General features: G+C 37.2%; 1 protein-coding gene across 4 annotated transcripts; it reads right to left on the bottom strand.

The window, feature by feature from the left end:
- Positions 1-488: 488 nt before the first annotated feature.
- lingo2b (leucine rich repeat and Ig domain containing 2b) lies at positions 489-27,038 on the bottom strand. Of its 4 annotated transcripts, XM_052151594.1 has the most exons (3): positions 26,852-27,038; positions 26,216-26,414; positions 489-2,575 (listed from the first exon to the last, which is right to left on the bottom strand). In XM_052151594.1, exon 3 carries the CDS (start codon positions 2,567-2,569, stop codon positions 746-748), a length of 1,824 nt encoding a protein of 607 aa, XP_052007554.1. In that variant the 5' UTR covers positions 2,570-2,575; positions 26,216-26,414; positions 26,852-27,038; the 3' UTR covers positions 489-745. The 4 variants fall into 4 exon arrangements, 3 of the variants coding, with proteins under 3 accessions (XP_052007554.1, XP_052007553.1, XP_052007555.1); XM_052151593.1 differs by lacking the exon at positions 26,216-26,414; XM_052151595.1 differs by lacking the exons at positions 26,216-26,414; positions 26,852-27,038 and adding an exon at positions 15,465-15,532.

Raw genomic sequence — 27,038 nt, 5'->3', positions numbered from 1 at the left:
TATGATTTATATTTATTTTCTTTGGAAAATATAACCAGATATTTAGTATGTAAAAACATTTGAGCAGCATTAGACAGAACAGAGAGAAAAAAAAACAGAAAAAAACCACTGTCACACAGTTCCACAGACTTCCACTGAGTCACAAATACAGCCCCTGAAACCCACCATGTCAAATGGCTCCTTGCATTTTAACATCTCTATGACAAAATGGCAGACAACTTCCCTGTTCCCCCAGAGTTTATGCTAACAACAGGAATATGTCCCAAGAGAACAGCAATTCCGAGCAAAACCAAACACTTCACAACACAGCACTGCCGAGGCTTTTTCCAGTAGATACTTTGCGTATTGGGGAAGACAACTTAAGTTTTTGCAGCGCTTTGAAATTTATTGTATCTGTAAATAGTTATAAATATATACATATATATATATATATATATATATATATATATATATATATATATATATATATATATATATATACCATTCTTTCCCACAAATATGAAATATATGCAACAACTTGAACTTACACACATCTACACTGCTCAAATAATGCTTTCCACAGACAAAGCATCGCAGAAGGCGCTCATCCTATTGTTTTTCTTCTTCTTTACTTTCTTTAGGAAACCACGTGTAAACTTCATGATGTAATATGTCCTTTGCATCTTTTGCAGCACACATACTCAAGGACTCAAAGTTCAACAGACACGCACATGCAACTCGTGAAATCTTCGGTCATGTAAACTGTTCAGATCATCTTCATGTTGACTCGTCTGGGCCCGCTTGTTTCTGTAAGTTCTGAGTTTGCGCCTTTTCTCTTTCGTGGGACATACTGGATATCCACGCTTCCTCTGTGCTTCCCTTTGCCTCGGCTCCATGCAAACAACAAGAGGAAACAGAATAAAACGACGCCTAGGAAGCTGAGGCAGCCCATTGCTGTGGAAACCAGGATGGTGGTGAAGTCCAGCACCACCCTGATGGTGTATTCCTCAGTGCCATTTATCAGGGAGCTGTTATAGTCAGGGTCAAAAATCAAGCTGCGGTTGGCATATAGGGCTCTGTCCTTGATTCCCGAGCTTTTAACAGCAAGTGTCACAGATAGAGTAGCGTTACCTGCTGGGTTTGAAGCCACACACACATACATGCCACTATCCTGAGGCTCTGCCATGCGGAACTCCAATGAGCCGTTGCTGTGGACCACCACTCTGCCGGTACTCTTCGTGGTAATGTGGCGCCGATGTGGTGTCAGCCATGACACCGAGGGAGGTGGCGCTCCCTCTACACTGCAGTATAGCCAAGCTTTCTGCCCTTCTTCCGCCTGTGCCGGAAATGCTGCCATGGAGATCACCCTGGGCTTGGTGCAGATGACATAACGAGAGAGTAGAGGTTCCACCAGGTCCCTCAGGAGTTTCTTAGCCAAGGGGGTAGGTGCATTACACTCAGGTTGAACTTCTCCAAACAGCAGAGGTGGAGTCCTTTCCAGCAGCCAGCGCAGACGACAGTCACACACAAAGGGATTCTGACCGATCAGAAGACTCTGCATGGCCTCGGAGGCAGGAAAAACACTCCTCTCAAGAGTGGTGAGACGATTGTAAGAAAGGTCGAGAAGCCGCAGAGAGGAAGCTCCTTGAAAGGCCTGAGGCTCCACTCTGAGCAGATTAGCCTGTCGCACTCGTACAACTTCCAGCCTGTCCATTCCCCGCAACCAGCCTGCTGGCAGGACTCGTATTCGGCTGTAGGACAGGTTGAGGTGTGTTAGATACAACAGGTGTGTCACGACTGGCACAATCGACAAGTTGGTGTGTGTAACAGACAGTGTGCTGAGGTTCAGTCCCTGCAAAGCTGAGGTGGGAAACCCCTCCAACAAAGGCCAGCGGTCCACTTCTAGATGTTTGAGTCGTGGGAGACCCTTAAACGCATGTGCCTGAAGCTCAGCAATGCCCAAGTCCCGCAATCGCAGGCTGGTCAAGCCGTGCAGATGAGCAAGAGCATGTGTAGGCACTGTGCTCAAGTTGCTGCGCTGCAGTGTTAGAGAGCGCAGAGATGCCAGGCCGCTAAACGCCCGTGGGGCGATAAACACCAGCTCATTATCACTCAGCTCCAGCACACGCAGCCTCCGCTGCTCCTCAAAGCCGTAGTCCAGCAGAATAACAAGGCGGTTCTGACTGACATCTAGCAGAGTGAGCTCACTAATGCCAGCTAGCGCTCCACGGGGCAGCAGGGTCAGCTGGTTGCTGCGCAATCGGAGCTGGCGTAGCCGTGGCTGGGTGCGGAAGCTGCCAGGCTCCACAGAGGACAACAGATTGTTGCTGAGATCTAGTTCTTCGAGTAGCAACAGTGAGGAAAAGTTCTGTGGCGTCACAATGCGCAGACGGTTTTTACTGAGGTCCAAAGCCCTCGTCTCTATAGGTATGCCCTCAGGCACCTGCGCTAGCCGTCTGCGATGGCATGACACAGAACGCGTGGGCACAGAACACTCACAACGGGCAGGACAGGCGTGGGCAGGGCACTGAAACAGAAGGAGGGGCAGGAGGGTGAACCCCAGAGCACACAAGATTCGAGAGAACAGCATGGCCACCTACGGAGAGAGAGATACAGAGAGAGAGAGAGAAACGGGAAAGATAAAAAAAAGACATATGTTCAAAAGTCACATTTAAATCTGGAAATTAAATTGATCAAGAAATATTTAAGATTCTGCATTATTTGTATGTCACAAATAAGCAAATTTGTGACATTAATCCATTTTTACAAAAGGTCAGATTTCCTTGCTTCCATTAAAGCACACAAAATAATTCATAAATCTCATTTCATGCTAGAATAAGATGGTCTAACAGGTAAAGGATGGGCATGGAGGAGGGCAGGAACCGGCTGAACAGTAAAAATAGAGCTTTAATGAGAAACTCAACTTAACATAAACATAAACATAAACAAACACAGACACATATGCAACATGGCCGTGTGCGTCTCTCTTGAACCAGTGTCTCTGGCTGCCCTTTATCTAGCTCTCCCACTGATCAACTGATTCAGCGGAAACCCCAGAACCTCCACCTTGTCACAGATGGATTATCAGGTTTTACACAAACCCGTGGAGTTCATGCCAGTTTGAGTGCTTGCTGTGTTTAAATCTAAGGGGGGACATACCAAATACTAAGAAATTCTTAAATTCATTCATTAAATTAATCTAAAATTCAACTTTACACTCAAATGTAATCCTGATAAAATAGTTTGAAAAATTTAAATTTAGTAATTGTTTACTCACTCCTGTGTTGTTATAACCCCATATAACTGTCTTTTCCTTAACGCAAATGGAGAAATTGTGAGAAAAACATTGTGCTCAGTGATGTCATACAATTGCAGTTTATGGTGACCATTAATGTATAATTTAGAAGTCTAAAAAATGATTCCATGAAACTCATTATTGCTATGAAAGCATATGGTAAGGTTTGGTGAGAAACAAACTAAAATGAAATGTTTTATTCGTGAACATTTTCACTGAACGCTGATCTCCTTGCATGTTTGTGATAGGGCATGAGAGCAACAGTTCACACAGCGAAAACTTGTTTGTTATTTAAAAGCAGGTTCTCCACAGCAATAGCGACAAGAGAACACAACATAGCTGCATTCAAAACTGAGAACAGAACTTACTAAACATGTCTGAAGAGTTTGTAGTCGACGAATTGATGCATTTCTATGCCCAGCCTTATTTTTTTAAGGATTCAGAAATCAAGCAGAATAATAGAGGAGGCTTCAGGCAGCCGCAGTCACACCATCTCCTAAACTGATGGAAAACGACATACAATAAAATGTATTTTCTATGTTTTTGTCCTAACCAGCAGTGACGATCTATTCCTCGACTACAAACTCTTCAAACTTGATTAGTATGTTCTGTTCTCTTGTTTGTGTGCAGCAGTGTTGTGTTTCGGTTGTTAATATCGCTGGTGGTCCTGTTGAAGCGAAACAAACACGTTTTTGCATGAACGCTCCATCTCGTGAGCGGAGCGCCAGCGTAACTACTACTGTTGCTCTAATGCAAGGAGCTCTAAAGTTCTCGTGCACTTTCATGATTGCGCACAGGAGATCAACGGTCAGTGGACATTTTATTGAATTTATTTTCTCACTAAACCTTTATCGTATGCTTTCAGAACAATCATGAGTCTCATGGAATAATTTATTAGACTTCTGAGTTATACTTTTGCATTCTTTTGAAGCTTAAAGAGGTGATCACTATAAACTGCCATTGTATGACATCATTGAGCACACTATTTTTTCACATTTTCTCCCTTTGTGTTAAGAAATAGAAGGAAAGTCATATGGGGTTATAACAAAACAGGGATGGGTAAACGATGACTGAATTTAAATTTTTGGGTGAACTAATCCTTCAAGAAATAAGCTATATTAAAATGTGAAAAAATAATAATTTCACAAATGGTCTCTTAAATGGCATTACATATCTATAGTAAATAGACTATAATGCACATACACGCACACAAGCTCCTGTGTTCCATGCCAATATCCTAACACGCTCCTGGTGCAAGACCTCTCCTGATTCTAGCTGATAGAAACCCTGTGGTACATCGATCGAGACTCTCTCTCTCTCTCTCTCTCTCTCTCTCACACACACACACACACACACACACACACACACACACACACACACACACACACACACACAAACAAAGCCTGCTTTCAGAAAGACATCTCCAAACATGCCATAACCATGGAAACCCCATGCTCCCTTGGCTCAAGTCCTGCTTTGCCAATCAAAATCAATAATGGAGGAGAGCAAAGCTAGGCATTCCACAGGTCTGTTAGAATCAGACCTCAAATGAGTAATATACATGAGCTGCAGTTTACATATTTTACCCATTTCTATCTAAATGTTCTGTCTGCAGTGTGATAAACAGCTAATAATTAGAGCAGATTTGGAAGTGTAGCCATGACACACTGCACAGACAATAAAATAGCCACAGAATATAAAATGATCACACTATTGTGCAACAAGAAAAGACTTAAAAGAGATTTAAGCTCCTAAGAACTTCCCTTCAAACCTTTTCATTCTATGAAATAGGCTGAAAAACACCCCTTATTGCAGATCATAAGAAAATCAAAAAGGCAGTTTTAGCATCTCAGATGAGCATCAGCAACAGGGGATTTTTTTATTTGTATTTACTGTGGTATACATCTTGTATAAAATTGCATTAAATCAGCCTCTAAATTACAGTCATTTAGGCTTTGCATTAAAAACGAAGCTTCCATCATAAAAGCCCAGCATGTTCAGATTTTCCCTAGAAAACAGCACAGAGCCTTCTGCTTTGGATAATTAAACCATAAAACATCCCTTGACTGACCATTTCAGAAGCTCTTATTCCTTACGGTTCTCAATTTCTGGCTGTTCTTCCTAGTTTAAATGTTCCCTCAGACAATGTTGTTGTGTACTACAAGATGAATTATCTAATTTTTGTTTAGTTATGAAAGAATGATGACTGTAGTTATTGCTGTGGAAATATCTTAAACGAGAAAAGTTTGGGAAAAGTTATGTGCACATAATAGCAAAGAAATAGTCGGTAGTAAAACCGGAATGGAATCTGCATTCTTCGTTGCTCTAAAATGGCCATAAAGTGAAATAAATATTGAATATAATGTTGGGCTGAAAAATGGAGCACACAATTTTCAGTTAAGTAGTTAGCCACCATAGAACCCTCTCATAACCAGTTTAGCTACAGATTGACCTGTATACACTGAATCAGTCTTATTCCTATACACTCTAAGGGGTTATTCAGACAGAATGATAAAATGATAGACGCAGCACAATGAATGGAGCAGAACGCTGGCACCTCGAGACAAACTTTTAACAGTTGATAATCTTTTTAACTTGGCAAAGCAACATTAAAACGCATCACTCCTTGCACGAGATGCTGAAAATCAGCTTGACGTGGTGCAATGGTCACAGACATCTGTCTAGCCCATGTTTAGAAACTATTGAAAAACAGACATAAATAAAACAACCCTTTTTAGCCAGGTTAAAAGGCTCTAATTAGAACATCATTACATTTTACGGATTTAGTTTTATTGGATATGTTGTATATATATTGGACATTCACATGGATATGTGAATTAAATAGTTTATCTCAGAAGTTACTTTAACACTAGAAGAAAATGAAATAGCAATAGCCACAACACATTAAATTACATATTATTATTATTTTTTATTTTTAAGCTAAAGACCCAAACGTTTTTTTGTGCCAAAAAGGTTCTTTCTTTATGTAAAATAATTTTGACATAAAAGGTTGTTAATTGTTAAGTAAAGAACTGGTTCCATATAGAACCACAAAAAATTAATAAAAATTCTAAAGGGGTCTCACACTGGACTAGTAGGACGAAGCACTGGTAATGCATATAAAAGAGTTGTGTCCTATCTTTACACTCCAGTTAAGATAAATAATTGTTATTGAATAATAAATTGTTATTGAATGTGAACCAAATAATGTATGTAGTTTAATCTTGTAACATTTTATGCTTAATATATATACATCTCTTTTTCTAGGTAGCTATGCAGCAGTTATAGTAGGCCTACAAGTTACATATTAATTATCTATTCATTAGGCTAAGGTTAGCTAGCTTGCATGACTGGGAACATTAAAGGGATAGTTCACCCAAAAATGAAGCTTCTCTGATTATTTACTCACCCTCATTCCAAATGTGTGTGACTTTCTTTCTTCTGCTGAGAACAAACAGATTTTTTGAATAATATTTTAGCTCTATAGGTTCATACAATGCAAGTGAATGATGACATCTGAAGCGCCACAAAGGAGATAAAGTCAACCTAAAAGTAATTCATATGACTCCAGTGGTTTAATCCGTGTCTTCTGAAGTGATCCAGTTTGTTTCGGGTGAGAACAGACCAAATTGTAACTCCTTTTTCACTGTACATCTTGACAGCAGTCTCTATCATGATTTCAAACTCGATTACAATTCCTATAACGCCATCTAGAGCTCGGTGCATGTGTCAAGCTCTAGGAAGTGTAATCGAGCTTGAAATCATGATCATGCTAGAGCAGGGTTTCCGTAAGCCAGTAATTATAATTTTGGACCATTAAAACGTCCCATTGTCCGACAAATTAAGAAATCGTCTGACACAATGTCTGGTGAAAATATTAACACGAAGCTTCAGCAACTCCTTTAGTTGATGCCACAATTGTACAGCATGATGCCATCCCGATGATGACAAAGCTTTGCTGCCACAGAGGTTTAAACTTTCCAGACAGTTTGCAAATTTCGAATCCGTAATTACAGCAGGTTGAATTCCACACACTGGCAAAAGCATCCCCCGTTATTTTATTGTATATTATGCGCAGCCCATTGCGGTATAGTGCAAAATAAACACCAAAATAAAATGACTGGATTTTTTCCAATATGTCCAGTAAACTTTAAATTCCCAGACCCGTTTGTTTTTTTTTTTGTTTTTGGCAGATATCTGGCCTAGAGACTGCAATGGCAAGATGTACAGTGAAAAAGAGTTATATTTTCTGTTCTCACCCAAAATTAATGGGATCGCTTCAGAAGACATTGATTAAACTACTGGAGTCTTAGGGATTACTTTTATGATGCCTTTATTTGGTTTTTGGAGTTTGAAATGTCTGATGACATTCAGTTGCATTGTATGAAGCTACAGAGCTGAAAATTCTTCTAAAAAACTTTGTTAGTGTTCAACTGAAAAAAGAAAGTGATACACAACTGGGATGGCATGAAGGTTAGAAAATGATTTTTGGATTAAGTAACCCTTTAACCAAATAGGCTATTTGATATGTTTGTTTCTATCTAAAAGCCATTTTTATATTGAATTGAATCGAACTGTGACGGCAGTGTGCTGACATTCATAGATGTAATTAAAGGATAACATATGTCGTCTGCCTGAAACTTGAGGTGTGCGACCCCCATAAGAGTGCAGTGATTCTCTAATGAGTAATTAAGACAATGTGTCTTCCACCATGTTAATAAAATACAATAATTTATTAGTATATTTCTTTGTATAGCTACTTATTGATGTAATTAACATCTGCCATGTTCCACACAGAAAATGTCTAATAAAGATCAATACAAGAAACCATTAAATCACCAAGAAAGCTTTTGAAGTGCAAATAAAACAAACAAAGAAATCCATACTGGCCTTAATGATTCAAACCCCAATTGACGAGCACAGGTTGCCTCATTCAAACTCAGAGTGATTAGCAAACACAATACTACGTAGGCTTTCCTTTTAAATCAATATCAATACATGCCACAACATTTGCCACCTCATTGCAATTCAAGGAGTTTGATTGCAAACGTCCTTATGTGGCTGCGTGCACAAGAGAAGTATTTCTTAGCCTTGGCATAGTTCCGTTTTATTTCACAACTCCATCAGCGTTCAACCTCAAACATTCCCCTGCCAACATGAGTGTCAGAATGAAGACAGAGGACGCGTTTATGTGGAACATCTGGGGCCCCGCTAAGCCTGTGTGTCGCTATGGTGAGCAGCTCGCTGACAGTAGAGGTTTATTACGTTTTAATGAGTTAATAATTCAATTAATCCAGCCGATCCAATGATGGTATCAGCAGCAGGGAGAGCATGAGTGTTGATGTAATTCTTACTAAGGTGTCTGGATTAGTGAGGCATTTCAAAGGCAAAGTTAATCAATTAATCATTATAAAGTCCTCTTTTTGAGAACTGAGATTAGCTGATATATAATAGAATATGTTGTCACACAGCAGGGAACAGCTTTTGGTTTGGACAAATGGACTCTTTTAGTCTATCACAAAATATCAGTCCTTCAATTTTTCACTCTATACCACACACAGACAAGGAAGTTTGGTTTAAAAGGGATAGTTCACCCAAAAATTATAATTATATCCCATATGACTTTCTTTCTTGAGTTTGAGCACAAAAGGAGACATTTTTAACAACTGTACTTGTCGCTTTTTATGCACTACAATGAGTGGGGACTGAATTTTTCCAGCTTCAAAAAGGATGCAGAATCACCATAAAAGTATCTAAGAGAATAAGTAAAAATGGAGAACTACAGTAGGTGTGCTTCAAAGGTGTCAAAATATACAACCACTAGTGCTCATTGGAAAAAGAGGTTACAATACAGTGAGTTATCCTGTGAACTAAAATGGGTGCCTTTGATTTTTGTTATCTAAGACAGGGTTTCTTAACCTTTTGCCCACTGTGACCCAATATTTGCTGCTGGCTGAAGTTTTTAGATGGTCTCTTATCACACCCTCCACAGTTTTAGCTCATTTTACCACAATGTGAGAACTTTCAAACTGTCCCCTACCCACTGTAGACACAATTTCCAATGAAAATTATTGATCTTGAAGGATTTCTTGGTGACGCTGTCGGAGCAGCTTAAATACACGACAAATCACATCTGTATTGATTAGATACGGGATACATCATTTCATCTTTAAATATGGGATGGGTGGCAACCCTACTTGGGACTGCCGCTCAGAAATGATGATGTCCAGAGATTGCATTGAAACTAGCACAATAATGCATGGAGCTAGCGCATGCAACACTGTCCAAAAAGAATGATTTGCAGCATTGATTGATTATTGTGATTGGACAGCTAATTATTAACATCAGAGAAATGCAGCCTCTTATGGTCGTCTTACGTAAACCTGAACACGATTCGACAATGGAGGTCACTGTTGCCCCAAACATTGCAAATGTACAGTTCTATCCTTCTAATTGGTCATTTGTACTCATGATAAAAAAAAATCTCAGTGGTTGAGAAAACCTGATCTAAGAAAATGTCCAAGCAGCTCTTTTCCAATACATTGAAAGTGAATGGTGACTACAGTTTTCCTTAGTACATATTCTCTTTCATTGTATGGAAAAAAGCAGCTTGGACATTATGTTAAGCATTTAATTTTGTGTTCCATGCAAGACAAAAAAGTAATATGTGTTTGGAATGATATGAGGGTGAGAAAACGATGACAAAATTACATTTTTGTTGAAATACTCAAAAATACTCATATTTAACATCAATTACACACCATACAGACATCAAACACTACCAAAACTCAAGAGATCTCACTAGTTCACTACTCGGTATTCGCAGTGAGCACGTGTGTGTTGAAAAACCTTGTGTGCTATCTTCTAGTGCATCAAAACAAAGGTCAAAGCATTTTCTCATGCATTCCAGGTGAGCTTTTGATAACAGAATCTGCCCGTGTCCCATTGCTCTACATCAGTGTGTTGCTTCCATAGAGGGGGATTGTGAAGCCTGCGGTTTCTCTTACTTTGAGGACATTCTGCAGATTAACTTGGTCTAATTTTAGTTTATCTAATTTTAGTCTCATCCATTTTTCATTGAGTGAAACCACCACAGCCACTGAGAGCGCAGTGTCCCATCTCCCAACAGGTGGATGTGCGTATGGTGTGGGTGTGTGTCTGAGTAATTTGAGACCGAAGGGAACAAGCAAAAGTTGGTGGTTGTTGTTAGAGAAGCAGTGGGGAGCATACATACCCAAGTGAATCTGGGGGAATGTACACTCAAGCATATAGAGCAGGGGTCCCCAAACTACGGCCCGCCCCCACATTTGGACCGGCCCTCTGAACAATGCCATGCAGAGAAATATTTTTACAATTTAATTTTAAATATGTTTTAATCATATCATATTTGTATTTGATAATACATATTGGCTTTCAAAATAAAATTTCCCTTAGTTATAATTATTAAAGTAGCCAAATTATTTGTTAGATTCACCCGGATTAACGTTCCATCGTGATCGAGCGGGTGCACGCGATCCAGCAAGAAAATTTAAAGTGACAACAAAATGGCCAAACGGTTGGGAAAGAGAAAAGTTGATTCAGAATGCAGGGTATTTAACCAAAAGTGGACAAGTGATTATTTTTTTCAAATGAGAGCAGACAAAGTGTCGAAGCTAAAAAGTGGACTATCTGCTCAGCAAAATACGTTTGTACGGCAAACCCAGTTGAACCAATCATCCATTCGAGCTAGCTTTCAGGTAGCTAAACTGATTGCAACCTGCGGTAGGCCATTCAGTGATGGTGAGTTCGTAAAGAAATGTATGAATGCTGTTGCGGAGGAGGTGTGCCCCGATAAGAAAGACGTCTTAAATGCGGTGAATCTGTCCGCAAGTACAATCACCAGACGAATTGAAGAAATGGGGTATAATATGCCCAGCTGAAGGAAAAAGTGAAAGTGATTTTTTTGCATTAGCGCTGGATGAAAGTAATGACGTGCAGGACACGGCACAGCTGCTCGTTTTTCTTCGCGGAGTTAGCTCAAACTTTGAAGTGTCCGAGGAGCTGGCAGCCCTAAAAAGTCTCAAAGGTACTACGACAGGGGAGGATATTTTTGGTAAAGTGTGCCAAACGATAGAAGAGTTGGATCTAGACTGGTCTAAGCTGGCCAGCATCACGACTGACGGAGCTCCTAGTATGGTTGGCGCGTCAAGGGGACTGATTGGACGCATGAATAGAGAAATGGAGGAAAGAGGTCTCGTGCCCCCTTTACAAGTACACTGCCTAATTCATCAGCAAGCACTGTGCTGCAAAGTTCTGAAGTGGGAATCGATTATGAAAGTGGTGGTGTCATGTAAACTTCATCAGAGCAAACGGACTTAAACACAGGCAGTTCCAAGTCTTTCTGTCCGAGCTAGAGTCTTCTCACGGAGATGTGCTTTACCACACAGAAGTCCGATGGTTAAGCCGGGGCAGAGTTTTGAGGCGTTTTTACGAGCTGCTACCCGAAATCAATGTTTTTCTTCTGACAAAGGGCAAAACTGTCCCAGAACTGATCGACACAAAATGGAAATGGGACCTCGCCTTTTTAACAGATGTGACAGAAATGTTGAATGGCCTCAACGTGCAGCTCCAAGGCAAGGGGAAACTAATATGTGACATGTATTCGCACATAAAAGCATTTGAGGTGAAACTAGCACTGCTTGTGGGTCAAGTGCAAAAGCAAGACTTCACCCATCTCCCTGTTACCCAAAGCCTCTCAGCTGAGAAACCAGTGGACCCATTCCCAGCTGAAAAGTCAGTGGAAGCGCTGGAAATGCTGAAGGCGGAGTTTGATGTGCGATTCCGTGAGCTACATGTCCACGCTAAAGAAATCCGCCTTTTTCAGAACCCTTTTGCTGCTGACATTGACGAAGCCCTGCCTTCTTATCAGTTTGAGTTGGCTGAGTTACAGAACTGTGATGTTCTGAAAGACGTGTTTAAGCCCAACAGTCTCATTGAATTCTATACTGCCCTCCCTAACGAGACCTACCCAAACATCAGAAGGAATGCAATGAAGATGTCCACACTTTTTGGCACATATATCTGTGAGCAAACCTTTTCACGCATGAAACTGATGAAAAAGCCAATGAGATCAAGACTCACTGATGAACATTTGCATCAGTCTTTGAGACTGGCTGTGACAGGAATGGAACCTGACATTGGACTTCTCACCAGCCAGAAACAAGCCCATAGTTCACACTGATTAGCCTAAAATTAAAAAGTAAATAATTTGATTTCAATAGCAATGAATATGAAAAAATGTCATTACGATAGTAATAATGCTCTTTTAATAGGCTATATATCACTTGATATGTATGGTGCATAAATAATAAATTAATCTAGCATTAGGAGGCATAATACTGTAAATCCATTTAAAATCATAATAAAATCTCCACAATAAATCACTCCGGCCCATGCCATTTTATGTTAGACTACGGCCCTCCATTATAGAAAGGAAAAATTATGTGGCCCTCATAGAAAAAAGTTTGGGGACCCCTGATATACAGTGTGTGTGTGCACTGACCTTGATCCTTTGGGGTCTTTGGATCTCATGTTTAATTCAGCGCTACAGCGCAAACTTGAACTACATTTGGTGATTATTTCATACTGAGGTGTCTAAATGTAGGTGCCACAGCCTGTATGTGTTCCCCTGTGTGTCGCCTTCAGACAGCGTGCTCTAGTATCTCTATGATACTCTGATCCAGCCCAGTGGAGCGCTATTGACTCCTGCTATTGATCTCGGCGTTATTATTACACATTCATTCCTTCAAGCATCCCTCACATTGCACAAGACCAAAACCCCTGTGTAGCTCTGCTGAAACCCATGGCAACAGAGCTGTCAATCAAACCCTTATATTTGAATGTTTCATATCCCCAGCGCTCAGGTGAGAATCCACAGAATCATTTTTTAAAACCCAAATGATTTTGCTGGTATCACACATTCAAGTATTGAGATGACCGTTTCCCCTCACACAAAGGAAGCATTGGTGAATATTACCTGCACGTCGTATGCTGTCAGCTATGCATATTTGTATAAATTAGTATGCTCATGTGTGAGTGTTTTTGTATGTCTAGTGTGGTCTATCTTGGAGAGCATGTGTAAGGGCTGATGGAATGTGTTTATGTTTAATAAACATCAGTAGGGCTTCAAGGCACAGCTGCTAATGCCTTAATTTAGGTTGCGTTTGTCAAGTCTGCCAGCACCCGCTTTTTTAATGGCAGGGATTTAAACAGAGATACTAAGAATTGTAAAATATAAACAAACCTTTTACACACATAACTCTTAAACGTATGCGTATCTGACAAATAATACACTGCAAAATTTCAACACGCATAAGACAAGATTAATTTGCTTGAGAAGCAAAACTGCCTAAGATATTAAGACTTGTTTTCAAAGAAACATATCTTGAAACCAGTTTATTTTTTTAAGCCATTGGTAAATACAAATTTTGTTGGATTTACGCTTAAAACAAGAAATTTGAAAATGTGGTGAGAAAAATAAATGTAATTAAAAATATAGTCTCTGAAAACAAGTCTTATTATCTAACACAATTTTGCACAATCTTGTTGTAAGGATGTTTAGATAAAAAAGCCAAAAATAATCAGTAAGAAAGTGATTTTTTAAGGGTATGGATATTTGAACATGACCCTTTTTAGGTTACAAATTATACATTTGTTCAAGGGAGAATGTATATTTTTAGATGTTGCACCTGGTCACCATATGCTGTTCACTTAAATAGTCCTGTGGTGTGAAAAGTGTTTAAATATTCCATAGTTTTCCATAGTCGCCATTATCTCTCAATTATCATAAGGGGCTTTATTTACCATGTAACTCTTATCCAATTTTCATGAAAGCGCCAATTCTAAGCACAATTTTGTGCCAGCACAAAACACAAATGGCTGTGGGTGTAGGTGTTTGCGCTGTTTGTGGGTGTATGTGCGCAAACTGTGGGTGTACTGTATGGTAATGAAGAGCCGCAAAGCACAGTTTGCTATTTTCCAGAGAAATAGGTAATTGCGCTAAGACATTTAAAAAGCAGGTCTTATCTCAGCTAAACTTAAAGTCTAAACACATTTCCTACATTTGCAGTTTGGAGATTCCACCAGCAGGTGGTAATAAAGTTAATGTCCAAACTCTGAAAATATAGTGGAACATCAAATTATGTCACTTACAAAAGACTTTTTAATGACACAAATATTTATTGGATTTGTAGTAAACTATCTATAGGTCATGATTTATTTATCAGTTATTATTATTGTTATGTGTATACTGTATTTACAATTGTATCTATTATCTAATTTGTGTTGGTATTTTTCCACCTGTTGTCATAGTGTTATTTTTAAGTCACTGCAAAATGGGCCGATGAAAGAAGTTAGAGAGAGTGAAATGTTTAGATCTGGTATGATTGTTTGACCACTTCGTTATTTTTAATATATTTTCATTACATTTTAAGTGTCATTTGAATTTAGGTATATTTTTGGTTCAGTTTTTTTGTTTTGTTTCCATGAATGAATAATAATAATAATAAAAAAGATTAATAATACTTACATTTTCTATAATTTAGCAAAGCCTTCAAATCCTGACATTCAACAAGGATGCAGTTAATGCATAAAAGAGGTAAATCCATATTTTTTTCCCTTCAAATTAATTTCCTACAGTCCATTAACTTTACCAACTTCTTATGAATGTGCTGTCGTTGTTTATGTCGCTGGTGCTTGAAAGGGTATGGACCACCGACCGAAACATAAATTGGCACCTATGGAATGGGCTATATAATAGGATGCAGATGGTGGAATAACCGGAGGCGAACCTCAGAATTAAATTGCACTTAACTTAGCCCATTAGAGCTTTGCAAGCGTTATTTCGCCAAACCAACTTGCGCCTATAGCGCATGCTTGCACGAAAATACCAAAACTTCATGGCCATGCTCACTGACTTTGCTTACTTAAAGCATAGCCCTGTGCTTAGCGCTAGCACTCTTAATATATGGCCCAAGGTCATAAAACAGGCATGCATAATATTTATACACAAATTCTGTTTAAAATAGTTTTAGATGAAGTATAGAATATCAGGACATGCCCATATGCAATTACATACACACATTCTAATGCATAAGAATTCTATAATACTACAAATTTGCAAACTCTTATCTATAATAAAATACAACCTTACCTGAGAGGAAGAAAGTCAACAATTGAAGACTATAGAAAAAATATCTAAAGATAAAATTATGAGAATATTGTATGATGAGAATATGAGAGGTATAAGAGAATATAAATAGTAAATTAGAAAAAGCAGCATGCTGCAATGAATAATAACAGGACAAAGAATTCAGGCACACTGATTTATATTTCAGCCTGCACGTCTGTGTGTCTGTGTGTGGGGGGGGGGTGATCATGCTACTGTGTAGTAGAAGCATCACTTATGCTTTCTTCTTGATTTCTCCTCTGCATACACACAGCGTGTACACAATCACACTCACAAAAAGGAAGAAAGGAACGCGCAAAATGGAAAAAACGCAAGATTTGATGAGCCGACTGTCTGCAGACATTGCTTCAGCAATGCAAATTAACCCTGCAGGCAAAAACACTGAAGCAGTAACCCTTGCCATTAAAAGCTGAAAGTTTCAGTTAGCTGCTGTTTATTATTTTCCTCTATTTTCTTTTACAATAATATGCTTGTATAATTATTCACATTTGGATTTATAAAGGCGATCTAATCACTTAATAATTATGCTTGATTCATTTTTTTTTTTTTTACATTCCATAAAAGAAAATTGCTTACAAAACTCATCATCTAATGCTCGGGTGTTCTGGGTGGTTGATAGATGGTTCCTTACTAGCTAAAGTCAAAAGAACCAACTCCCAAGTCTCTGATATTCCTATATGGCTCAGATCCATTCTTCAATATAAATCTAGGTTTTTTTTTCACCTGTTTTATCATCTGCCAATATAAATCAGTTTGCTTTGATAAGAAATAGTACATCTATCCACAAAAAGCCACACACTCTAAGGTTTCATTCATATATGTAGTATATGTAGTTACATAATGGGTAACACTTTCCATTAATGTTCCCTTTCTTAAGGGTTTAGAAAGAGGTTCATTAATGACTAGTAGGTCATTTACAAATGCATTAAAAATCAACATAAATTTATAAATTTATAAGCAGTTATAACAACATGAATAAAAGGGCAACTTTCATGTATTTCTTTCATGTACAACTTGCCAAATAGTGAGGAGTTAAATTACTTTGAACTAAAATGTAATTGCTACAATAATAACATGCAAATAAACATCTACTTATTTATAGCTGTTTTAATCAAACACATAACATGTCATAATTCATTGTCACAATGCAGCAAAAACAGGTTATTGTAGTGTGAGTACAAGGAGGGATAATTAGCTTTGTTTTCATTTCTGTAATGTCTTTAATCACTTGTGTTGTCAATTTACTTTGTCATGTTGATGTCAAAACAATGGTGCTACTCCAAGTAGTTACCCAACCTACCTAGCCTAGTTAACTAAAGTCCTCTGCAAAAACACTTCTCAAGTCTTCATGCTCATTTGCAGCATATATTTTATAAAAAGGGCCTGATGACCATTAAACCATACCAAACTTCTATGTACAAGTTTCTAATGTTGGCAAGTGCTTAATAAATGCTTCATATGTGTCTACTTTACATTAAGGTATGTTTTCATAGGATATTCATATTGAATTAGTGTTAATAAGCATTTATAACATGAGAGGTAATGATCACTTGTTATACCTTTTAAATAGGGAATATTAATATAGAGTGTTACAACACAATGTTTAATACTTGAAAAGTTATGTTCAAATCCCTAACTCCAGATATGCGAAAGTACCACTAATTACTTGATAGATGACATTGGTTAATAATATCTTCAGGTCACAGAAATGACAAAACTTGAACTTCTTTTTCTTTATGAGGATTCTGGTCTTCAATCATTGGGACATTTTCTACTTTCTGGTAAAACGGAGCATCTATCCTTATTTGGCATGTGCAGTGAATCAAGATGATGTCAGCTGTTCTAAGAGGCAGTGCTTTTAAGAGCAGTCTGTTTTTGATTCCAATGAGTGCATTTCTATTATGGGTCCAAACTGATTTTGGCATGAATTCTTAATTGGCACTTGTTCGTATAATGGTATAAGTGCTACACACAAACAAAATGCATGAATTGATCAGCACTGTGAAGTCCTCCATACAAGTGAATTAAACCCTTAAATTACTTAAATTCAAATTAAAGCAATGAGCAACGATAGGCTGTGTGCTACATTGATTTTCTAGGACCCAATGTTAGGTTTATAAATCGGTGCCAACAGTACTTTAATACACAAATGTTCAATAAAGAGTTACATTTATTATTGATATTTTTTGGAGTAAAAAATGTCCACCGTATAATATAATTAATTATTACACAGCTTCCTGGAATACTTGATTCTGATTGGTCAATAGTGCCATCCAGCAGTCTGATACCTCTGAATAATGACCACACATCCAGGGATAAAGTGACTTCAGACTGGTAATCGCGAGTCATCTTAGCAAGTTATCAAGTAAGCAAATAAAATAAATTCAACTTAAATCAATGTTTCATGTCCATGTATTTATTTATTTAGAAAGTATTCTTGTAAGTGGGATAGTAAGCAATCAGACGATCATTTTCACAGAACTAAACTGGAGGTGGAATTCAGCTGTTTATAGAGACTTCATGATATCTTTCTTAACATAATTTAGTTTAAACATAATTTCAGCGCAAATCAATATTTCATGTCCATTTATTTATTTATTGTGTAGGTAGTAGTGTTATATGTTGTGTAATGTTCACTGTAAACCCTAATGTTGTCATTGATGGAAAAATCAAGTTGTTTTAATGAAACATTAAATAACTCAAACTATTGAGTACAAAATTGAGGCTATGTGCAATACCCACAATGTCTTGCATTTTAATTAATAAATTATGTTTCCTTGCTCGAAGGGAACATATAGGGGAATTTAAATAGTCGTTATTAAGAATTCATAGACGTTTTAGCTCTTTTGTTGTATTATTTATCACTAAAATGAAGAAACTTTGCTAATTATTTTAAGTGAAGCGACATTAAACTCAACCAATTTTTTTAAGATTCCATGGGAAACCACATGATCAGTGATTGAACTGCAAGCATATTTGGGACTTTAGAGCTTGTGGACAACACAGAGGTTTTGCCAAAAAGTTCAAAGGTAAATTACTTTAAACATAGTGTAAATCAGTAGAGTTTATTGTTGCTATCAATTTTCTACAGTATACTGAATGTGTGCCTGCATGAGGCTAATTAGATGTGTATGTGTAAACCGCATATTTTTTCACAAGAGACTCTTCATCTGTAACCACTTCTCAGGGCCCTTCATCACGCGGCAGCTTCAACTCCTCACTCGCATCGCAGACACTCACCAAGCACCAGGTAATTCCAACAAGTAAATCACATTTTTACATGTTTTAATGCAAATATCCAAATGTCTCATTCAACCCCTTCATCTTAAAGGGTAGGCTAACCAGCATACATTAGCTGAGTGTTGGTTTATATTAACTGTTCAGCTTCATCAATTACTTTAGTAGTTCATCCAAAACTGCTATTTCTCTTGCCATTTGACCTTCTCACCCCTTATGCCTTCTCAAACTCTTATGACTTTCTGTCTTCTGTGGAACACAAACCAACATTTCCACTCAAGTCTGTCTTATGCTGTCTTTATGGATCTTAAAAGTTTTTAACATCACTGAATTGCATTATATGGGGAAACACACCATATATCCATAAAAAAATCTTTGTTTGTGTTCCCCTTAAGTAAGTCAAATGATTTTGGCATGGCATAAGATTGCATAAATGATGAGAGAATTATCATTTTTGGTTTCCCCCAAATGAGATACTCTGATATCAACATGTGTAAGTTGGTTTATGAAAAAAGTGTCACATTATAAGTATATTAATGTTGCAATATTTAGCAGGGTTTGCAGTGGTTGAAAATGGTCTCATCATGAATTTTAAATGTAAACATTTAAAAAAAAAGGTCTACAACTATAACTGAAAGAAGAGTAAATCAGAGGTTTTAAAGGCAAAAAAAAAAAAAAAAAAAGGTAGAAACACATTTGGATGACATTGTTCATATTTATATAGCACCATTTTAATACATATCAATGTATCAATTGTATGCATGAGGTACAGTGGTTGAATAGCTGTGTTTCAAATGAAAATTCTCACATACTCATCCTCAAGCCATCCCAGATGTGTATGACTTTCTATATTCTGCAGAACACAAATTAAGATTTTTGGAAGAATATCCCAGCTCTGTAGGTCCATACAATGCAAGTGAATGGTGACCAGACCTTTGAAAGTCCAAAAAGCACATAAATGCGGCATTAGAGATATGAATACAACTCGATATGACAGGTGTGGGTGAGAAACAGATCAATATTAAAGCAATTTTTGCTATGGATTTTCCTTGCTGCCCAGTAGGTGGCGAAATGCACAAAGAATGTGAATCCCCAAAAACAACAGAAGACAAATATGAATTTGAAAGTGGAGCTCAATTGAAAAAAGTACTTAAATATTGATCTGTTTCTCAACCACACTTATCATATTACTGCAGAAGATCTGGATTCAAGCATTGGAGTCTTATGGGTTACTTCTCTGCCACCTTAATGTACCACCATTAACTTGCATTGAATGTACCAACAGAGCTGAGATATTCTTCTAAAATCTTATGTTTGTGTTCAACATAAGAAAGTACAAATCTGGGATGGCATGGTGGTTATATTACATTATTTTTATTTTTGGGTGAACTATCCCTTTAAGCATCATTATTCTTTTTACTATGTAGTAAAAGCTGTTGATTTTGAGAATATTTAATTGTGCAAATAAATACAATGGAGATTGTTAATATACATTTTGATAAAGATTATTTCTATGCATTTAGGAAGAGGAGATTGACCAAGCACAGAAAGGAGCTGATGCCAGCATAGCTTTGGAGCAGGAAGAGCGAAAGTTGCCGGTAACACTTTAGAATACTGTATCTTACTTAATGCATAACTAATAAGGAATTACTGCAGAACTAATAAGTAATTCTTCATTAACACTGAAGTCACTACTATTAACTACTAAGGAAGATGTGTTAACTAATCAGTATGTAATAGCATTTTATAGTTGTGTTAAGTAACAATTAGCTAATCAATAACTATTGAATTCAGTCATGCCTCCTGATTAACTACTTTTAATTATCTACTAATTCAGCTTCAGGAGAAATAACTATTGAGTAACTACTAATGAACAGTCGATTAATTACAATTAATTGCAATAATATCATAACAATTAGCCATTACAAAATTCAGGTTGTGGCCATTTCTTCTTCCTTACTTCGAATGTTATTATTACTATGGAAATGCAATATGCATTTCGTGGAATTACTACACTCCCAAAATGAGTCATTACAGCTAATTTCATAGTTTTGGCCTTTAAGGTCAACTGCTTTGTGAGTGTGGTCTGTAACCAGAAATCAACAACAGAATGGAACCCCATCCCCACTATAAGTGACTAGCCAACTTACCTCAGGTAGGTTTATGATTTATATACAGTATAGTGTGTGTGTCTCTTGTTTTCCTCAGCACATATCACATTACATTTGGGTAAATTATTCCTGTATGTAAGGCAATGACTGAGGGGAAGGGAACATACAGGGAACCCATGATTAATTAATACAGAATTGCCACATAATTATGAGGGAATTACTTACAACCTGGAACAGTATTGTAATTAATCGACTGTTCATTAGTAGTTACTCAATAGTTATTTCTCCTGTTGTTGAATTAGTAGATAATTAAAAGTAGTTAATCAGGAGGCATGACTGAATTCAATAGTTATTGATTAGCTAATTGTTACTTAACACAACTAGAAAATGCTATTACATACTGATTAGTTAACACATCTTCCTTAGTAGTTAATAGTAGTGACTTAAGTGTTAATGAAGAATTACCTATTAGTTCTGCAGTAATTCCTTATTAGTTATGCATTAAGTAAGAAACAGTATTCTAAAGTGTTACCAAGTTGCCTTTCAACCCACTGGATGTATTGATTGCCCTCGAAAATGAGTTGGGGACATTTGTCAAAACTTGGGTCAATGCACTGACTTTACGGGCTACTTTATGCATTTCACATTAGCTACCCAAAATTTTTTTTTCACTTTTTCATTTTATTTTTTAGGTTATACAGTAAGTGGCGTTGAATCTTGATGATGGCAAGGTCTGGCCAAATGTAAAGATATTTTGAATGAATAGTTTCATTTATAAATACAAACTGTTCCTGCTGTTTTTGTTACAATGTTAGTTCAGAGAATTTTCTCCTACCTGCATATATTTCTGCAGTGTGCAGTCTGTTCAAATGCATTTTTAATTGTTTATTTAGATTAACTGAAATGGTTTAAATCATTATATGCATATATGCATTTCTGTAGAGAAATAAGTTTGTTTCATGACTGATCTATAATCAGTTATAATCTTTATTTAAAGCTGTATATTGTATGACATAAATTTGAGTCCATTCAATAGAAATAACTAAGTAGAAACAACATTTAAATAGCAAATCTGAGATAAATCTACTTGCATCTAGTTACCTTAACTTAAAAAGTTCAGTTAATTCTATATGATCACAAAGTTAATTGAACTTAATTACACAATTTCTGGAAAAGTCATTACTCTATCCAATTGGGGGAACAAGTTTACTCAGTTAATTAAGTAAAGTAAACTTATTAGGGTTTTCAGTGTACAGTCAGTCAAAATAAACCCCTTCAGGGTGATAAAAGACTCAGCCATTTTAAAATAAAGCAATTAAACTGAATCTACTAAGTGAAATTACTTGGCAATGGCCACACAAGTTTCAAACGACTAGTCTGAACAGATTCCTCGGCCAAACGTTCACAATCTCTCACATCTAGACATGACTGACACAAGCACACATCTATCCACATGCATATTTAGTTTGTTGTCCGATATATGCTAATTCATGCACATAATGCAGATTAGTGAGATACTTATCAGGCTTCAGCTCTTTGAGGACTGTTTGTCCCCAAACAAGCAAACAAATGAGAAGGATGAACAAATATATGACCTTATTCTCCTGTGCAGCGTTGCGTAAAGCTACAGCAGTCACTGAAACAAATATATTAACAATTACAGTGTGCCACCTCAGTGGTTAGTGACACTGAGGGTGTGAACTGCATGCAGATTTACGAGTGAACCATGGTGGCTTTTTTTACTGCACTCAAGAATTTATTAAGTCAAAGATGCAATAGAATAGCCAGCTCATATATAGAGTATAATTCTTAATTCTCCATTTAGAAATACTGAAAGTTTGAAAACTAGTTATTTAAAGATGACTCGCAGCATTCGTGGAGGAAATACATTTAGTAAAAAAGTCTTCTTGCATGTTGTCTCCTCAGAGGACATTCAGGAAGCTCCTGAAGGCCACCAGGGCCAGTGGAGTTGAAGCAAAGCTATTTGCACATTGACAGGAAGCCTAATTAAAAAGCTTTAGAGATTTAGAGGAGAACTTTTTTCCTATTTTTCGTGCATCTTATATCAGGTAGGATAATGAATCTGTCTAATAGTGAATATTAGTCGGCTTATCAAGTATATGTGAGATATGCAAAACCTGTTGTAACAATAAGGTTTCATTCATTAACATTAGTTAATGCATTAGATATTATGAACTAAAACAATTTTTTTTAACACATTTATTAATCTTCGTTAATGTTAGTTAATAAAAATACAGTTGTTCATTGTTAGTTCATTAACTAATGTAAACATAAACAACTTTTGAATTTAAAAATGTATTAATATACAGTATGTTGAAATTAGCATTAACAAAGATTTAAAAATGCTGTAAAAGTCATGTTCATTGTTAGTTAAACTAATGGTTTTAACTAATGTTAACAACTGGAACTTTATTGTAAAGTGTTTCCTACAGTGATAATATCTCCAGTGGGATAAATTGCTGGATCAGTGGGCCGTTAACAACCATCCTATTTCAAAGAAGATTCTCAAAGTACTTTGACCTAAAATCAACCTTTAAAAGGGATTCCCTGACTAAAATGACAATTCTTTGATCGTTTCCTCACCTTTATACCACTCTAAACTACTCTTACTGCCTTCTTTCATCATTAATTTTTAAGGAAGAAAATGTTGTGTTCCATGAAAGATGCACCTGGAGTCATCTGTAGACTGTAAATCCTCCCCATATGTCCTCTGCACATATTGCAGATTGTTAACACTAGTGTGTCTAATTTGTAACCCTATTGGCAGCTTGCAATTTTTTTAATCAAACCAACAGCTGAACTGTCAGCATTATTAGTATGAGCTCAACAGCACAGACTCATACTTTAAAACCCCTGGGGACTGAAGGTTTTACATCGCTTGACACTAGTTCCCAATTACTTCAACTCAATATCATTGTAACCGTGTGCTACCCTGAAGCAGAAGTTTGCTGAGGTTGAGTTGCCTTTCACAACAGGGAGAGGCATCCACCTATTCATCAAAAACATCTCAACAGTAGAATAACATCCCAAACATATACAACTACCAATTTACTGCTACTTTACCCCGAGTGTAAACGTGCCTTTCTTTGAAATATACCTCCAATTAACAGTTCAAGATTGAAAAAATAAAATAAAAACTAACTCCAATTATCAACAGACAGCAATACATTCTCAGTAGAACTATGTCCCTGTTGCCACTTTCTAAATTGCCTTCATGGCTTTATTGTTTATTCAGATCTTTTGCAACCTGCTGAAAAGGAATTGTAACTGTTCAATGCACATTATAATTAGTTAAAAGGTATATAAGAAATATGTTAATGTAAATGTATTTTGGCATTGATCTGAAAACACTTCAGAATGTTATGTCTTTGTCTATTCCACATATTCCCTGAGCAATCTTGTAAAATGTACCTTTCAATTCTTGTGGCTTTACTGAAATTCTCTGAAAGCAGTCTAGTAGCTTGCATAACATATGGCTGGACTAATCTATAGAAAACCATTTTGCTATACAAAGTAGAGAGAAACACTTGATTTTATTGTGCAGTTGGTACAAAGCATCAGGAAAATAAAAGCAGTAGCACTACAATGTCAATACAGACCTGTTGGCATAGTTTACAGGGCTAACAAAGGAGAGATTAAGCTTTTAAGCCCAGTGAAATTCCTGGTGCAATTATTACATTATAATTACGTGGTAATTATATTAATATTACATTAAAGAACATTTCCCCTCAGGCTTGATTAGAAAACAGTAAAGATGTGAAACACTGATTTGTTTTCCCTCCTGAATTTAAACCTCTGTGGGGTGATGTTACACAAGATGTGGTTGTAGGATTTAATTCGTTCGGACATAAATTAAGAGGCTATACCTCAGTAGCTGTAAGGGTTTTGTTCACAGTATATTTAATACATAGGCAAGGCACTTTGCCATGTTTGCAATGATCTTTGTACTTGCATTTCCGATAGGTTGAGCGTTTACGTTCCAATCCATGATCCAAATCACAGAATAGCAGTGACCTCCATTTTCACACATCCATTCGCACTCTCAAAAAATCACATTACACACTCACACATCCAGTGACATTTACACTCAACTCCTTTCATTCATGGATTTATTGGTGCAGTTTTTCTTAACCCCCACAGCTTTACACCCTTACACTCCTGTAAGAAAGAAACTTTCTCTAAGAAAGACCCAATGGCGCACATATTTGTAAATTAAATCTAGATGGGATGTTTAAAAAATGTAAAGTCATTTGCACTTATGATGGAATTCAAACATCATAGAAAAGGGCTATTTAATTCCCTTCCTGGATGGTCACTGTCCTGCCAAATTTAGGTCCAAAATCAAATGCATCAGAACCAGCAAATCAAGATCTTTAGAATCATTTGAAAATTGCAGGCAGGTGTGTAAGGGTACTTGTTAGTGTTGAATGTTTTAATGTGTTAATAGAAGAGTTTCTGCAATGTTAAAATCTTTGGGATACCTTTATGAAAAGGGGAGCTTGAGCTACAGTATATTGCTTTACTCGTTGAGAAACAGCTATGCTATTTAAAGCATAGTGTTTCCAATTAGCATGCATTTGGCATGCTAGTATTCACTAGCTTATTCTAGCTAGTACTAGCTACGTAGTTAGGTTCCCTCCACTTGAAGAATTTAAGTTGAGCTTACATGGTCATTTTAATTTCAGCCAAAGTATTAAACTTAAATTGAATTACCATTGAAATTTATGAGTTAGCTTTCTCAATATTTTAAATTACGAGCAATTAACATTACATATCCATATGTATTACAAAATCAAAACCTGAAAGTTCTAATAACTTAATCTTGGGAGTTTATTAACTTATAGAAATTGACATAACTGATTCCCTCAAAATTCTGCAAACGTTCTTGGTTTAAAAACGGTACCATTGTAAAGCTCAACAAGTATGAAAAATCCCCCACCATCAATGGTACCAATTTTAATGAGAAGTTTTGACATACAGTTAGACTTACAAGCCAAATCTAAATAATTAATACTTTTATTTTTAATTATCTGATGCTCACTAGATCTCTCCTACAACAGAAAAGAAGCTTACCTCACAACAAACCTAAACAGCCTCACATCAACTTGCCAGGTCCATTTCCTCAATGTCTTTCTCTCTTTTTTATCCCTTCCTTCAGCCTCTAATGGATCTGAAAATGGAATCCCATATCTGGAAGATCTGCTGAGTTCATATTTTACCCTAACAGGATTTAAACCAAATAATAGTGATCTTATTCCTACAATTTGATGACACACGTTGGTTAGCTTAAAATGCATATGTGTGAATACCACCCTGACACACTAATTAATTCTGTAAGTCACTTACTTATTCAGTCAAAGCTCGGTCTGTCTCTCGAGAACGGAAGGCAGGTCTCTAGCCTCTTTATTGTCTGACAGACCAAACCTGTCCCTCTCCATCCCTGGAATCCAGACTTTTTGCTCTTTACCCTGGAACAGCATCCAACACTGTCTAAAGCCTCTGTCTTGAATGCCAAAGAAGAGCGAATCGCAGTGTCTTGCATCCACTGAGAGAAGAATGAGCGCATTGACATTGACACCTGACCATCACAGACAAAGTGAACTACTGACACGTTTAGCTGTACCACCCACACAGTTTGCTGATGAAAAATCTAATTTCTTTCTGCCCTCCTCTCCACTAAAGCGCAGCAGCTCTCTCCAAAACCCCTCGCAGAATACATCACCACTTTCCCTTTTATGAGTCACAATGCACACACATACACACCTCTGATGCGTTTCTACCTGCAACACACAAAGAGTGTCTTAAATGCATGCACACTTTTTCTTTCACACGTCCAAAAATAAAGCACATATAGGTATTTGTTTTAGTTTTACATGCATTACACTCAATTTTTCTGTTTAAAACAGTAATCCTAACTCATACACACACACCTCAAGGCATAGGTAGTATTGTGTGCTGACGTGCTCAATGTGTGCTGGTTACCTGTGGCTGCTGCTCTAGATGCCATAAGGATCAGCCTCCTTGTGATCAGAGTCTGAGTGATCGGCTAAGAGGAAGAGGGAACAGCGAGCAGCCAGCACTCTGTCTCCACGACAACGCCCGGCAGATACCACACCTCCAGTTTCAGGCTGCTCAAGAACAATAAGCGTTTATCTCCACCCTCCCTCTC

Source organism: Xyrauchen texanus, chromosome 20, assembly GCF_025860055.1.
Source record: "Xyrauchen texanus isolate HMW12.3.18 chromosome 20, RBS_HiC_50CHRs, whole genome shotgun sequence".
Lineage (NCBI taxonomy): Eukaryota > Metazoa > Chordata > Actinopteri > Cypriniformes > Catostomidae > Xyrauchen > Xyrauchen texanus.
Note: the sequence above shows the minus strand (reverse complement) of the source record. Positions and strands in the feature narration are given on the sequence as shown.